This window comes from Bombyx mori, chromosome 16, assembly GCF_030269925.1.
Source record: "Bombyx mori chromosome 16, ASM3026992v2".
In the NCBI taxonomy this organism is placed as follows: domain Eukaryota; kingdom Metazoa; phylum Arthropoda; class Insecta; order Lepidoptera; family Bombycidae; genus Bombyx; species Bombyx mori.
In genome coordinates this window covers 14,277,125-14,293,936 of record NC_085122.1, presented here as the reverse complement: position 1 = coordinate 14,293,936, position 16,812 = coordinate 14,277,125, and the positions used below count along the sequence as shown (strand labels likewise).

General features: G+C 39.9%; 2 protein-coding genes and 1 long non-coding RNA gene across 13 annotated transcripts in view; 2 read left to right on the top strand and 1 right to left on the bottom strand.

Annotated features, from left to right (window-relative positions):
- Positions 1-637: 637 nt before the first annotated feature.
- On the top strand, positions 638-2,306 carry LOC134200372 (uncharacterized). The gene is made up of 2 exons (XM_062673164.1): positions 638-689; positions 1,520-2,306. Exons 1-2 carry the CDS (start codon positions 638-640, stop codon positions 2,197-2,199), a joined length of 732 nt encoding a protein of 243 aa, XP_062529148.1. The 3' UTR covers positions 2,200-2,306.
- Positions 2,307-9,006: 6,700 nt separating this feature from the next.
- Positions 9,007-11,291, top strand: LOC134200371 (uncharacterized). Its single transcript, XM_062673163.1, has 2 exons — positions 9,007-10,472; positions 11,172-11,291. The coding sequence occupies exon 1, from the start codon at positions 9,172-9,174 to the stop codon at positions 9,982-9,984; it is 813 nt and encodes a 270-aa protein (XP_062529147.1). The 5' UTR covers positions 9,007-9,171; the 3' UTR covers positions 9,985-10,472; positions 11,172-11,291.
- Positions 11,292-16,441: 5,150 nt separating this feature from the next.
- The window catches only part of LOC105842671 (uncharacterized), a 40,783-nt gene continuing 40,412 nt past the window's right edge, over positions 16,442-16,812 (bottom strand). For all 11 annotated transcript variants that reach the window (XR_009975259.1, XR_009975255.1, XR_009975263.1 and 8 more), the window contains one exon: positions 16,442-16,595. This is a non-coding gene — a long non-coding RNA (uncharacterized LOC105842671). The remainder of the gene's footprint in view (positions 16,596-16,812) is intronic.

Below are 16,812 nucleotides of genomic sequence, written 5' to 3'. Positions count from 1 at the left end.
AGCCACTGCGGTCATCCACAGTGCGTTTCCAGAGGTCTTTTTTGCCACGTACCATCCGGCTATGGAATGAGCTCCCCTCCACGGTGTTTCCCGAGCGCTATGACATGTCCTTCTTCAAACGAGGCTTGTGGAGAGTATTAAACGGTAGGCAGCGGCTTGGCTCTGCCCCTGGCATTGCTGAAGTCCATGGGCGACGGTAACCACTCACCATCAGGTGGGCCGTATGCTCGTCTGCCTACAAGGGCAATAAAAAAAAAAAAAAAAAAAAAAAAAAAAAAAAAAAAAAAAAAAAAAAAAAAAAAAAAAAAATCAAGACGTGGAAGACTATCGTGTATGGTGATGGCATTAATATTTTTCATGTCATTATGCACCAGCGATGCCTGTAACATAACCGAGCTGAAAGGTGATCGATCATTATATTTTGATCCTGTAACAAAATTAAATTTAATAAAGAACACTTGGAACTTGGTTCTATATTATAACATGTCTCCATATCGAGAAGGAATGAAGGCATTCCAAAAGGCGACAACACATTTAAATAAATCATGCAAAGTCCTGGAAAATGGTCAGTGTAGCATAATAGTCGATCAATTGATCCACGAATACAAAGAATTAACTTACTACAAATGAGCTACTTATGAATCAACATTTGAATGAGCACTACAGACAGCGTCGTGGTTTTATCAACGGTGTCGGATGATGTTCGACCAGCCCATACCGTGGGCCCCGAAGGTCAAATATATAGGCGTCACCCTCGACAGTAGGATGACATTCCGCCCCCACATCAAGACGGTACGCGACCGTGCCGCCTTCATTCTAGGACGTCTCTACCCGATGATATGTAGGCGAAGTAAAATGTCCCTTAGAAATACAACTTGCATACTCTACAAAACTTGCATACGCCCCGTCATGACCTATGCAAGTGTAGTGTTCGCTCACGCGGCCCGCACTCACTTAAAATCATTCCAAATTATTCAATCCCGTTTTTGCAGGATAGCCGTCGGAGCCCCGTGTTTCGTCAGGAACGTCGACCTCCATGACGACCTGGACTTAGAGTCCATCAGTAAGTATCTACAGTCGGCGTCGATGCGCCACTTCGATAAAGCGGCACGACACGAGAACCCTCTCATCGTGGCCGCCGGTAACTACATTCCCGATCCTGCGGACAGAATTGAAAGCAGTCGACATCGCCCAAAACACGTCATCTCGGATCCTCCCGATCCACTAACGGTGCTTCTAGATACTTCAAGCACTGGTCACCGTTCTCGTCGAACCCGTCGCTTGCGACGAAGGGCTCGGCGAGTAAATTAACTCTCAGACACAGCCCACTGAGTTTCTCGCCGGATCTTCTCAGTGGGTCGCGTTTCCGATCCGGTGGTAGATTCTGCGAAGCACGGCTCTTGCTAGGGTTCGTGTTAGCATCGTCGTCAGGTTTGAGCCCCGTGAGCTCACCTACAAACGTTAGGGTTACGCTGAAATAGGCTCAAGGCTCTCAGCTTAGGTAGGAAAAAAAAAAAAGGTGTCGGATATCTTGCTAACTCTCTGTTCGGAGTATTAGATGAACATTTCGCAGAAAAATACTCGCAAGACATAGAGCTTGTAAAACTTAATGAACAGGACTTAGTGAGTTTATGGAAAAACCAAACTTCGATCGTCGAATCTGAATACAACTTACTAAAAAGAACAGAAGAAGTCATGTCTAAGCAGCATATGTATCACTGCTGTGGCACCTGCGAAGTAAAGGTCATGTGCGGAGAACATATTGTCTTGAAACAGTTGAATAACACTGGTCGTCTGTATCTAGAGCCAGGTTGCCTTATAAAGGGATCAGATTATACACTTCATATACCTAAAACAAACAACAATAAGCTGGAGATTCAGTCTAACATTTACGTTCCAATAATAGATCCGATAAATAATATCATAAACAGCTCTCTTCTCAACACTGAGAACCTGAATGTCAGCGAGTCTAAAGATTTGCAGAACGCTCTCCAGAAACTACACGTGCGTATTGAAGATCTAGAAAACTCCCCGCCAGTATTGGAGACTTCATTAACATCTCACGATACTCATCAATATGTGATAACATACATCATCGTCATCGTCATCGTGCTGGCTACCGGCGTGCTACTCTGGCGACGACGACGGTTGAGTGCGAACCGGGCGATCATCTCTGACGATCGAGCTTCAACAGTATAGTGAATGTGAAAATGTAAATAGTGCTAAGGCAGGGTTTAGTGCGCGACTTTCTGTGGTGGACCCTCCGCCTGGTGATGTGAACATTTATGCCAAAGCGTCAAACAAAGTGTGCTCTCCAATACCAAGAAAACCTATATGGACCCTAAGTTCTTAAATTTTATTATACTAACATTTTAATTTATTTTTTGTTTGTCTTTCATCCTCTTGTAAGCCGTAATCATTTATTTACTAACAATTACTTCATTAAAGTATACTCTATTTTGTTGCCCCGGAATATGCTCGGTGATATATTACCGAACACCTTTGTCAGCATAATTCGCGTGACGCGTTAACTTCATTTCCACAAACCGTCAGTGCACGATCAAGAACCGCGTCACCCGAGTGCATTCATAACATTAACATTTAATTTAATTTCTCTATATTTTAACAATAAACATTTTTAAGTAACGCTATCTTTAACTAACAAACTCACACCGCACCCTACAGTGTTTAAATTGCCTATACCCATTTTAGAAAATTCTGTAGAAAATATTACTGCAAATAGTAGCTATGGTCGTTACATAAATTCATCATCATTAATAATTATTGATGAAGTTTCTACGTGCCCTTTGCAAGTTTTGAAAATCATAGACAGATTATTGCAGGATCTATGTGATGAAAATGATAAACATAAACCATTTGGAGGAAAAACAATACTTTTATGCGGTGATTTTCGGCAAATTTTACCCGTTATCCCCCATGGATCACGTGGAACTTTAATTGAAAATTGTGTCACAAGTTGGCTTGAATTTATTCATTTTCATAAAGTTACCTTGACTCGAAATATGAGAGTCTTACCAAATGAAATAGAATGTGTAGAATTTTTGAAAAAAATAGGTAACGATGAAGCCCCACAATTCCCTCAGTTTGGTGAAAATTTATTCGAAATACCTCAACAATTAATAGGAGATAAAAATAATATAATTGTTGAGGTGTATGGAAATATTCCCGAAATCATACTCTCTGAAAATATATAGAACTCAGTTATTTTAGCACCTACAAACGATGACTGTACTTTGATTAATACTGATATACTTAATCAAATTCCTGGAGAACAGCGAACATATCATAGTTATGATAAAATAGTTTGTGATAATGACAGTGCCATCAATAACTATCCGGTAGAGTTTTTAAATTCTTTGACTATAAGTGGCTTACCACCACATAAGTTAATATTGAAAGTTAATTGCATCGTTTTGCTGATCAGAAACTTAAATACAAAAGAAGCATTAGTCAATGGAACAAGAATGCGCATCGAAATGCAATTGATTGCGAAGTTTTGACTGGTACCGCACGCAGTAAGAAAATTTTGATTCCACGTATAAATTTAACATACTCCGGAACTATTTCACCATTTCGCTTCCAAAGAACTCAATTTCCTATAATACCTGCATTCGCGATGACAATAAATAAGTCTCAAGAACAAACAGTCGATAAAATTGGAATCTTATTGAATCGGCCAGTTTTTACACATGGGCAATTTTATGTTGCAGCAAGTAGAGTTCGATCATTCGACGGTTTGAGATTTTATATTTCCGAATATAACGGTCAAGGACATTTAGCAAATGACCAAAGAGTTTTTACAAAAAACATCGTTTACAGAGAAGTTTTGTTTGTTAATTAAATTAACGACATAATATTAAGCACCTATATGTGTATGTCGAGCTCAATGGAAAGCATTTGTTTATCGCATGCGTTTTGTTACAATAAAAAATATATTTAAAAACGGTTTTCTTTATTTTAATAAATTATTGGGTTTTAAAATGTAGGTTCATAAAATTTGCTTGAAAAAAATGGGCAACTTAAGAGTGTAGCCTTGGCGAAATCTGTGATTATATAAGTGTAATATTTGACAATAGAACCTTAATAATGTTCAAACTTGAAATTTAAATTAATTATGGTCGAATTTCGACCACTGGGCGACCACTAGTTTACAATAATCACAGAACCAAGCAAGAACCAAGGAAACAAGTAAATTATACCATCAAGCCTTTGCAGATGATATTGCACTGACATTCAGTGGGGATGGCATGTATGAGCTAGAGGCAATAGCGAACGAGACTCTGGGCCGTGTGCACCGCTGTGGTGTATTATATAAATTAAAGTTCGCCCCCTACCAAATCCAAGTCATGCTAGTCACAAGAAGGCTAGGGGGGTGTAAGAGGCCCGGCTTTACAAATGAACGGGGCAGCGCTTACCCTGTTTAAACAAATTAAATTACTGCGGGTAGCGGTGGATAACAAACTGAGTTTCGGACCCCATGTAACAGGTATGCCACAAAACAATTAAAATCTACAAACAAATAGCAAGATCGACAAAAGTTACATGGGTCTGAATAGTGATATATTGAAGATGATATTTATAACTGTTATCGAACCTATTATGCTATATGGGGCGGGCGTATGGTGAACAGCAGCTCAGAAAGTGGGTGTGCGTTATCACGCACATTCACGCAAGCTCAGAGCACTTCAGAGACAATTTGCCATCAAAATATCACGGGGATATCGCATAGTTTCAGTTTTAGTGCAGCCCTAGCAATAAAAGGCTTGTTGACTATCGATCTCAGAATACAGGAGGCAAAGCTATAATATGAGATCAAGAGAGGCAAACCACTGACCCAGGAACTAGAGGCCGAATTGGAAACCCACAAGTCTCATATTATAATACAGACCATCCAGACCAATAAACACCAGTGTATTATGGATCGCTATCGATTTGACATAGATGACCTCAAGAAGGAAACATTACAACTAAAAAACAAATAACAATGACTCTATAAAATTACATTCAGAAACTAACCAAGAAAAACAACAATTTATTTTAAAGCAACCAAAGAAGAAAAAATCGCGGCATATTAGAACGCCATCACCTTTCTCTGCAAAAGGTAACTTCAGCTGTTTTGAGGCCTCGAACTACATATGACAACACTATAATCGAACCCAACAAATTGTCGATTGATCAAGGAGATACAACGCTTTGCACACTGACGACAGAGGGCGCGACTACACAAAATTCCACTAAATTACTTCAGATGAACACAGATGGCGCATTTCGAATTCGGAGCCAAGGATCAAACTAGGATTAAAGTCAAAGAAAGAAATTCGCATTTACTACGACAAAATCTGTACAAAGAAGAAAAATGTATATTGTCAGAGCCCATAGACATCTACAACGTAAATGCGCCACCCACCTCGAGATATAAGTTCTAAGGTCTCAGTATAGTTACAACGGCTACCCAACCCTTCGAACCGAAACGCATTACTGCTTCACGGCGGAAATAGGCGGGGTAGTGGTACCTATCCTTGCGGACTCCCAAGAGGTAGTAATTTATGCTTTCAGAATTGGAAAACAATGACCCTAACACCTGCTTAAGTTGCTCAGGCTGTGTTACTTCGAAATCAGGGGCGAACGCAGCGAGAAATTGCTGAAACTTTAAATGTACCGCGTATAACTCTCAGGTATGCCTTAACAAGGTACGACCTGACCGGTCTATACACAAGGAGACCAGGTAGTGGCGGTATTAGGTGTACATCAGTGCGAGATGACCGGTTTATCACTCTCGCAATTTTGCGAAATCGGTTCCTTACTGCAGTCGAAATTCGGCAGCGGATTCATCGGGGGCGAAGATTTCTTCCTCATGCATGATAACGCCCGACCTCACACAGCACATTACGTCGATGATTACCTGTCGGAGGTGAGCAATCAGAAAATTGGAGTGGCCAGCACGAAGTCCAGACATGAATCCCATAGAACATGTCTGGGATATGCTTAAAAGGCGAATTCGATCCAGTCCCAACCCTCCGGAGACCATCAGTCAGTTGAAAACCGCCCTGGTGGCCGCCTGGGAAGAAATATCCCAGGTGGACATTAAAAACATTATCCATAGCATGCCTAATCGTATGCAGGCGGCTATCACGGCCAGAGGTGGAAATACCCGTTATTAATTTTAAGTAATAAACCCTAATTTTGTAAAAAAAAAATCAAAAGATTTTTTAAACATAGAGCTGTAATGACCTTTTTGTAATTTTCACAAAATTAAATCACAAAAAAAGAACCTTGTGTCGCGTTTCATTTTGATAATAAACCACATAACGCGCTTGGGCCACATTCCGTGCCGCTGAGTGTATTTTAGTAGACTTGCAGAAGATACATCAATCCCATCTCCAACATTTTGTCGGAAAATGTATTTGTAGCAGAACTGTACAATAGCTTAGCTAAAAAAAATCGTAATGAAAAAAAAACGACCGATGCCCAAGTATACTTCTGATTTTAGAAAGTTTTGCTTTACTCTTCATTATTATTCTCTTTTTTTTTTATTTTTTTTTTTATTGCTTAGATGGGTGGACGAGCTCACAGCCCACCTGGTGTTAAGTGGTTACTGGAGCCCATAGACATCCACAACGTAAATGCGCCACGCCACCTATGTTCGTAAAACATTTAATACGTGCCTTCCACACCCGAAAACAATTTATAACTAGTATAGATCAATAAAATGTTCCCCAGATTTTACAGATGAAGCATTTAACATTTTGTAATCAAAGTACAACAGTGTACGCAGAAGAAATTAATATGTGCTTTAGTGGCTGATGAAATGACAATATGTCCGCAAAATATAAAAGGAGGTCATGGACCTGTCGACATTGGCACAGGAACATCCGATTGTACCACAAAGGCAACGGAAGCTTATCATTTTATTCCTACATGTTTGAACGAACACTGGAAGATCCCGTTGGGATATTTTTTTGGTTCATGGTCTTACTGGGGGCCAAAAAGCTAAATTATTTGCCTGACTAAATGTGAAGAGGTGGGCGTAAAAGTAGTTGTTTTAACATTTGACGGGCATTTCAGCCATGGAATTGTTAGGATGCCGTCTAAACGACCCAGAGAATATGAAAATTACATTCAAACACCCAGCAGCAGATAACGAGGTGGCGGTGTTTTTAGATCCCAGTCACATGATCAAACTGGTTAGGAATCATTTCGAAGACAAGAAAGAATTCTTAGATCAAGATGAAAGTAAAGTGGACTGGGACCTCTTAATAAAATTGAATGACTTTTAAGACAATGAAGGCTTAGACATTGCCCATAAACTGTCTCGTAAACACCTCGAGCTTAGGAATTCTATTATGAAAGTAAAGTAAGCAGTTCAACTACTTAGCAGAAGTGTAGCAGCAGCACTGAAATTCTGTCTCGAAGTCTTGAAATTGGATGATTTCAAGAATAGCGAAGGCACAGAAAAAATTATGAATATCTACAAAGACTGTTCGATATTTTTAATACAAGAAGGTCAACAACAGGTTTTTTGTCAACTACTTTCAACTGTAAATAAAAAGGAAATATTCGATTTTTTAGACGAAACCAAAAAATACATACTTGACTGGCAGATTAAAATTATTAGAAAGCGCAAATATAACTAAAAAGAGTTCTGTAAGAATCAAAATCAAAAGCTTCCAATCGGCTCTTACCGTAAAATGTTCTACTGGTTTTAAAGGATTGTTGGTTTGTATAGAGAGCCTGGAGTATTTATATAATACCTTAGTTGAAGGTATTATACAAAATATCTTCAGCACATTACTACCTACAGGTTGAGGCAGGGCCACAATGGTATTGCTGTCGTCGATGAGCGACGGTAACCCACTCACCATCAGGTGGGCCGTATGCTCGTCTGCTATTAAAGAAAGCTATTTTTCGGATCGATACAAATGCATAGCGGACACAATGACAACCCAAACACTCTATAATTTAACAGCAGCTACAGAAAACTGCTTTGCCATATGGAGCTTCAAGTTGGTCAAACTGGCAACTGCGTGCCTTTGGAAAATATACCTGTTTAGACTGAATTACTATTGCCATTGAATTGACTTGAATTACGATTGAATTGAATTGACTTGAATTACTATTACCATACACTGAACTCGGTGCTATACATCAGATATGGCCCTAAAAGATCAGGAAATTGTTGTCATTCCTATAACATTCCCGAAGATGTCCTAAAAGAGATTAAAGGGGTTAAAGAGTCGATTGTGATGCCAATGACTATTGATTTTGAAGTTGGCCCTTCAACATCACAAGCACAAGCTCAAGATGATGATGATATTGATGATCTACAAATATTATTTGATTTATCTTCATGATTAAATATACTTCAAAATTACACTGCGTTTTTGATTACACTACCTACTTGCAATTATTGTCGTTTTTAACAAAGTCTAGCATTTTTTCCATTTACAAAACGGCAACACTGGTAAATACTTGTGCGGTCGGTTTTTCGCAGGCTTTTCAATTGTGTAGGCGCAAAAAGTTTTTCTTTTGAAAAAACTAATATTTTATGATTAACTTTGTATGTAAATATTTGTTACTGTAAATAAAAACGTGTGTAAAGTGTACATAATATAAGTATAGTGTAAAACCACCAAAATGTCTGAGGGGGAAGGAGACCCCCCAGACGAAGACTGGTGGTTCTAGTTCTGTGGAAAGAAGGAAAAACCCCAGAAAGAAGGCGAAAGACAATAGTGACTTATCTGGCGATTTGGAACTCTATAAGCCTTACGCGAAACCAGACTATAAGAGAGTGTTTTTTGAACTTTATTCTGTAGGAGAGTATGTGGTATTCATAGAGAGTACAAAAGATGATAAGTTGGGTAACCGAAACCCAATCGCCATGACAAACTTGTTCAAGACTGAGGTCAAAGGTGTAGCAAATATTAAAAGAATCAACGAAAATAAAGTTGGCATTACCTTCTCTCAAGCTATTAACTGTTGAGGGTATATTGACAGTAATTAATAAACAGTTGTCAACGGTACTCTGAAGTTTCAATACACAACATGGTGACAGCGGTGATTTTTTAATCGTAAAAATTGTTTAAAATAATATTTAAGTGCATTATTTCGCGTTTAAGTGTCGTAATAGATACGAATTTTGATTTTTTCGTAATGGAACACGCCCGACCACCGTCAGAATTGAGTCTGGAAGGCAACTCCGTCAGCCGGGCTGACGCATGGAAGCGTTGGAGGAAACAATTTCATCTATCTTTGAAAGCATCAGGGGTGCATAAAGAAGAAGGCAGTGTGCAAGCCAGCTTGCTCATCAATTTAATTGGAACGGAAGGTTTCGATGTGTACGAGACGTTTAAGTTTTCAAATGACACTGAAAAAGATGACGTAACGGTTTTGTTAAAAAAATTCGACGAATACTTCGGCGTCAAACCGAATGTTACGTTGGCGAGATATAATTTCTACATGAGAAACCAGGAAGGCGGCGAGTCCATAGATCAGTATGTGACGGCTTTGAAACTGCTGAGCAAAACCTGTGAATTTAAAACCTTAGAAGAGGAATTCATTCGCGATCGGATCGTATGCGGCATAAAAAATACGATAGTTCGCGATCGTTTACTGAGAACGGACGACCTAACGATGGACAAAGCTATTAAAATATGCAAAGTCGACGAGGTATCGGCGGACAGCAGTCGCGTATTGCAGGAGTCGCGCGGAGCAAGCGCGGGGCCGGTGCGCGTGGACGCTGTGGGCGCGCGGGGTGGTGCTGGGCCACGTGCGGCGCGGTCACCGGCTGCGTGCGGTCCCGGATGGCGCGAGGCGCCCGCCGCCTCTTTCCAGTTCATCTGCGTCCAGTACTTGTCTCAGGTGCGGAGGTCCGTGTGTTATTTGGGCCGACTGTCCTGCGGTCTCAGTGCAGTGTTATGTGTGTCAAAATTATGGTCATTTTGCAAGAATGTGTCAAGTACATAAAGGTGTAAAAAAGTTATATGATATCGGTGTTCTAGAGGACGAAAATAAATACGAGCCGGAACTGGACGATGACTGGGAGTCGTTTTATATATCTACTTTAATTGATGGTTCCAAAATCGACTCGGTGTCGCAGGATTGGTTTGAGGTCCTCCGAGGAGAATGGGGCTCGGAAAATTTTAAACTAGACTCGGGTGCAGATATCAATGTCTTATCTTTTAAGCGATTTGTGCAGTTAGGCAATAACCCTAATAACATTGTTGTAAATCATAAGGTTAAACTGCAATCTTACAGTGGCGATTTCATTCCTATTAAGGGAATTTGTAATATTAAATGGTGGTATAAAAATGTTCAATATGATCTTAAGTTTGCGATAGCTGATATTGATTGTCAAAGTGTACTGGGACTGCAGGCGTGCTTATTATTAGGGTTAATAAAAAGAATTCACGATATAAATTTCTCTAAAAATAGTGATTTGTTCAATGGGTTAGGTTGTTTACCGGCCTGGAAGGCGATGCTCGACTTCTGCGAGTCCACCATATCGCAGAAGGAAGCGGCGGAGCGAGAGAGGGAGAGCTCTTCCCTTTCCGCACCGATCCGTCGCCGTCGAGCCGGGGGCCGGAGGCGGGAATACGCCCGCACGTCCCGGCCCCTGTAGGTGGCGGCCTCCCCCCGGTGAAGGTCAAGGGGCGACCTGAGGGGGTGAGGCCGCGCGGCGCGCTACCAGCACTCTAGCGCGCTGCCGTGGAGTGAATAGAGCGACCGGTCGACGGTGTATCGCGTCCCGACCCGGCAGGCTGGTTCTGGTCCAGCGGGGTATTCCGGGACACCAGCGGCACCGTCTGGGTGGCCCGACGGGCTGCCGTACCGAGACGGCCGACGTTTCAGAGCCTTCGATTCGCCTCGAAGGCTCCGTCGGCTGGGCGTCCTTGGGGTGAGCCGCGCCGTCTGGTTGTAGTGTTGACCGCGGTAGCCCCCCTACCTCATCCGGGTTCTGACCTCGGAGGGGATCGGACGTCGGGTGTAAGAGTGCAGGGGAGTCGTTTAGTGCGTGGGTCCTAAAATCCTTGGGCCCGCGGTCTGCTCACAACACCATGCAGATCGTTGAGTCTCACATACCCCGCGCGCCCCTTTTGCGCGGGGACCTCGTAGGAGGTTCGGCCCTCTACCCGAAAAAAAAAAAAAAAAAGGTTGTTTACCGGGGGAATATCATATAACGGTAGATTGGGATGTGACGCCGGTGGTGTGCGCTCCGCGGAAAGTACCGTTAAGCCTTCGTGATAACTTGAAGGACGAACTCGATAGGATGACAAAGTACTCGGTTCGTACACTGAACAATCCTCATCCACACTCATCTCATATTCTCACCCACTTGACTCGTCTGATACGATCACTATTGTGCCGCGCCGATCATTCTTCAGCTTTTCCACAACATTAGGTTTCTCATCAGGCATATTTTTAATTAAATGTCGGCGATTACGTCGATATATACCTAATTTGTTTTTTACAATGTATGAACGCGGTGCAGATGCCTTGCCTACGACAGTGCCGCGCATTCGTTCATTATTATGTTCTAACATAATTACATCATCGCCGACACTTAGCTCCGGCTGCTCTTTACAATGTTGGTCATAATACATTTTACTTTTTAATTGTTTTTCTATTATTGTTTTATGCTGTTGCTGATCATTACAATTATAACGTTTTAACAAATCTGGATGAACTGGTAATCTACAACCCGCCCACCTAAACATGTCTCTAAAAAGTACAAACAGACTCATTAAACCAAATACTGAACTTGAGATCATACAACAATAATGGAGGTTGATACACAGGCAGGTCCTTCTAGGAAAAGAACTGTTGACGCTGATAACACGGACAATGAGATTTGCGATCCTAAAAGACCTCGAATTAACATTAACAATGTGATAAAGGATAAGGTACTAAGATACATAGTAGGCAGCTCCCTCGTCCTATATAGCAAACTAAACCTATGCAAGATGACTGCAAACATAACCATTGCTCATCAAATAATGAGTATTATTGAAGGAGGCCATAACATAATGCGTAAGATGGCCAATTTCAAGATGGCTACTCATCCAAACCTAACATTAACAGCTACTGTAACCTCCAACGGCAATAATCACAACATTACTTATCGAGAAGTTGTCAACTTGATGCGGGAAAATGCCACATCAATGGGGTTAGAATACACACAGTCCAATCGCACTGACAACAACCATTGGTATGGGATTGCTAACCCCTTGTTTAACATCTTGTCTGCATTTAAAATGCGTTACGATGAGATACGAGTGGGAGTTTCAAGGATCCCCGTTGGGAAAAGGGGTAATGTAACCGACTATGTTGATGTGTCACAGTATGGATTGACGCCGGCTCATCATGTACTGCTTGAGGGGTCCACATACAAACCAGAGCGTAGATCAGCCATGGCTCAAAGTTTGGGCCCACTAACAGCAGTTATAGCTGCTTACAAATCCAGGGATCCTTATCGTTCAAAATGGATTGAAGCAGTGAAGCGTGATCTAATTCATATTCCTAACGCTGTTAATCTTTGTACTGCAATGCAGGGAAAGAGGGCAGAGGAAATAGCACCTGCTCTGAGCGCTTTTGCAGATGTAATTTTGATTGCGGGCTCACGGAATGCGCAGAGAGCTTTCTTTCCACTCAATTTCATCATATATGCACTTGCTTCTGCTGATCAATTAAGGGAGTGCGGGGCAACGAGAGAAACAGGTCCAATGGCAACCTCAGAGATAGATTTCTCTGGGAAAGGAATGTGGCTGTTGTACGCCAGGTGCTCTGGGGTAAGGTGGTCCATAGAGACTGCCATGGATGATGTTTCTGTGTCACAAGTGGTCTATCACGCAATTTCTGGAACCCAGAACGAAGATTTGGGTATTCTACAATCTATCACCGATATGAAGACTCCCTGGAAGTTAAGATCCGAATTATCCGACAAATTTAGAAGTGAGGTGAAAGTTTGAAAAACTTCCAATTGCCTAAACAAAGGCTTTACTCTAAGATCGCTCAGGCGAATATGACGGGGTTGCTGACTGAATCCGCCTTCCAGATTAGGAGTAAACAGGTATTTGCGGGAAAGAGGACTGTTAACTACATCGAAGCATTCTACAAACACATGAGCGCGGAGACTCCTCAGGCCATCCAGGGAGGGTTGACCCTGCACGCCTTGGCTGCTTTCTACCGAGGTCTGAAGGTAGAACTAATGACGAAGAAGAACGACCATTCAATCCATGGTACTGTGGAATGGACCCGCCCACCGCTGCCACCATATATTGTAAAAAGGGATAGATCGTTGTAAAAGACGCGCACGTGAGGTACTGTTCTGGCCAGGTATATCGAATGACATAGAATCATATATTAAAAAATGTAAGGTTTGTCAGGAGAATTCAAATAAACCAAATAAAGAGCCCATGATTCCGCTAGCTGTTCCGAAACTGCCATGGAACAAAGTTGGTACCGATCTATTCGAGTACGGAAAAAAACATTACTTGATTTTAGTGGATTACTATTCGGGATTTATTGAAGTCTCACAGTTAAGAGATACGTCGTCAAACTCTGTTATAAAAGAATTAAAACAGAACTTTGCTCGCTATGGCATTCCGGAAACGGTTGTTAGCGATAATGGTCCCCAATATTCTTCTCGAAATTTTAAAAAGTTCGCAGATGAGTGGGGCTTCAATCATATTACTTCATCACCGTATTACGCACAATCAAACGGCAAGAGTGAGAGGTCAGTACAAACTATAAAGAAAATGTTAAAAAAATCAATAGACAGTAGAACAGATTTTTATTTGAATCTATTGAGCTATAATAACACGCCGCGAGAAAATTTGAATTCTCCTGCACAACTGTTAATTACCAGTTCTGTACTGTAGATTACCAGTTCATCCAGATTTGTTAAAACGTTATAATTGTAATGATCAGCAACAGCATAAAACAATAATAGAAAAACAATTAAAAAGTAAAATGTATTATGACCAACATTGTAAAGAGCAGCCGGAGCTAAGTGTCGGCGATGATGTAATTATGTTAGAACATAATAATGAACGAATGCGCGGCACTGTCGTAGGCAAGGCATCTGCACCGCGTTCATACATTGTAAAAAACAAATTAGGTATATATCGACGTAATCGCCGACATTTAATTAAAAATATGCCTGATGAGAAACCTAATGTTGTGGAAAAGCTGAAGAATGATCGGCGCGGCACAATAGTGATCGTATCAGACGAGTCAAGTGGGTGAGAATATGAGATGAGTGTGGATGAGGATTGTTCAGTGTACGAACTGAGTACTTTGTTATCACCTTCATCACCTCATATTTATCCGCCTACTACTCGTAGTAGAACTAAGCAGAATGCAATTAATAATAATTAACCTCTGATTTTATGTTTATCTTGTAACACACTTATATTGTAAAAGGGGAAGATGTTGAGGGTATATTGACAGTAATTAATAAACAGTTGTCAACGGTACTCTGAAGTTTCAATACACAACATTAACGCTAACAATTTCCTAAAAAATGAACAATGGCTCTCGAAGCATGATATGAAAGCTTTTATTCCAGCAAGTGCTGTGGAGACTATTGGTGTAATAAAATTTGTTCCAACAAGTATTTCCAACGAGGAGTTGTTTAGGAAAATGTCATCCAGATATGAAATTGTGAAGGTGAGGAGATTTATGAAAAAAGACAACGGTCAGCTGAAGCCCCTTGGGTCTGTAAGCGTTACCTTTCTTTCAAAAATCATTCCCGAGCATATATTTTTGGACATTTATAAATTCAAAGTTACTGAATATGTACCACCCCTACTACAATGCTACAAATGTTTAAATTTAACCATCAGGCTAAAATATGCAGGGGCACCCAAAAATGACATCACTTTTCCCTAAAGACACCCCACCGAAGTGTGCAAATTGCGAGGGACCACGTCTTGCAATTTGTAAAGATTGTCCAGCTAATAAACTAAAACTTCAACAAAGACTAGACCGGATAAACAGAGTAAACAAAAACAAATCCTATGTTTCTACAGTCAGTACTAACCCAACAGACTTTTTCCAAATTTACCACCAACCACACAGATTTACAAACCGCGTCAGCAAACCATAGTAAACAAGACTCATGAGAAACCAATGTCCCCACCGAAACCTCAGACTCCTCCTGTTATTCCACTGAAAGAAAATAATATTATTACAAATGAAAAACTAATTGAAAACATTATTAATAATGATTACGTCCTAAAGGGTTTGGTTGGAGCATTAGTAACTCTAGGTAATTCAAATATTCCAATTAATTACGAGGCCATCAAAAATATTTTAATTAATAGTTTCAAACATGGACAATAGTTCCTTTATTAGAATCTCACAATTTAATGTTGAAGGATTGTTAAACAAAAAATCCCTTTTAATAGATTTTTTAGTTAATAATAATATAGATATCTGTTTATTAAATGAAACGTGGTTAAAAGAGAAAAATAATTTTGAAATTCCTAACTTTGATTTTATTGCACAAAATGGTTCCAATGGACGGGATGGTGTTGGAATTTTAATTAAATCCAAATTTAAGTATTTAGTTAGACATACACCATATTATGATTTTCTTCAAACAGTTTGCATAATATTAAAAACTGATTTGGGTAATATTTCTATTTTATGTAAGCACATAAAATAGAAATATTTTTGAATTTGGAGGGACATAAGCATGCCCCTCCAAATAATGAATGTAGACGCTTTAGAGGGAGAAGACTTAGAGAAATCATTAATGATACTCCAAGACCTATGATATTTGCTGGCGATTTAAATGCTCATAATATTGCTTTTGGTTGTTTTCTAACTCGAGGCAATGACGTTCGAGAAATTTTAGATCAACAGGATTTATGTATTATGAACACAGGTTCCCCAACCACTGTAGACATACCTAATTATAATAAATCTGCCATTGACATTACTTGCGTTAGTCCAGTATTAGCTCCATTATGTATATGGAAAGTTTACGATGACCCTATGGGTAGCTACCACTCTCCCACAGTGACTGATATTTACACTTCTGTCGAGAAGTATACTATAGGTGAACCTTTAACCAAATATTTATACAAAAAGACAGACTGGAAAAAATATTATACAGTCTGAACAAATTTTTGAAAACTTTTCCTTAATAGATTCTGACCCGTTAACTAAGTATAATAATTTTTTGCGATAATTAATAATTTTGAAAGATATGTGCATACCTGTAGTTAATAGAACGATTTCTCAAAATATGCCAAAACTTGTTCCCTGGTGGGATGAACAATGTAAAGAAGCTGTTTATAATAGCAAGCTAGCTCTAAATTTGTATAGGCAAGATTCAACACTATATAATTATATTATATACAAAAAAGCTGATTCTAAAAAGAAAAAGTTAATATTAGAAAAAAAAAAGAATGGGTGGAGAAATCTTTGTCACTCCTTTAATAGATACACGCCAGTTGGTATTATATGGAATTTTATCCGTAGATTTAAACGTATTACATCTCAAAGTCGTTCTAAAAATGATGAATGGATTCCTTCTTTCTTAGATAAGTTTGCACCACTAATGCCTCCTGAAAAAGAAATAGATTTCAATCAATTAAATTATTATTTTAACCAAACTGGAACCGATAATGCTCAATTTCTATGCAATCCTTTTACATGGCAGGAGCTTGAATTTGCTCTCAAATCTAGAAAAGACTACACCTGGACTTGAAGATTTTCCTTATGTATTTATTCGCAATCTGCATCCTTCAGCTAAACAAATTCTTTTGAATATTTATAACTTAT

What these genes read in the sequence shown, in the direction of transcription:
- LOC134200372 (XM_062673164.1), top strand. Translation starts at nt 638, where the DNA reads ATGAATCAACATTTGAATGAGCACTACAGACAGCGTCGTGGTTTTATC. An exon ending in GCGTCGTGGTTTTATCAACG is followed by an intron (nt 690 to 1,519) that starts GTGTCGGATGAT and finishes AAAAAAAAAAAG; the next exon opens with GTGTCGGATATCTTGCTAAC.
- LOC134200371 (XM_062673163.1), top strand. Translation starts at nt 9,172, where the DNA reads ATGGAACACGCCCGACCACCGTCAGAATTGAGTCTGGAAGGCAACTCC.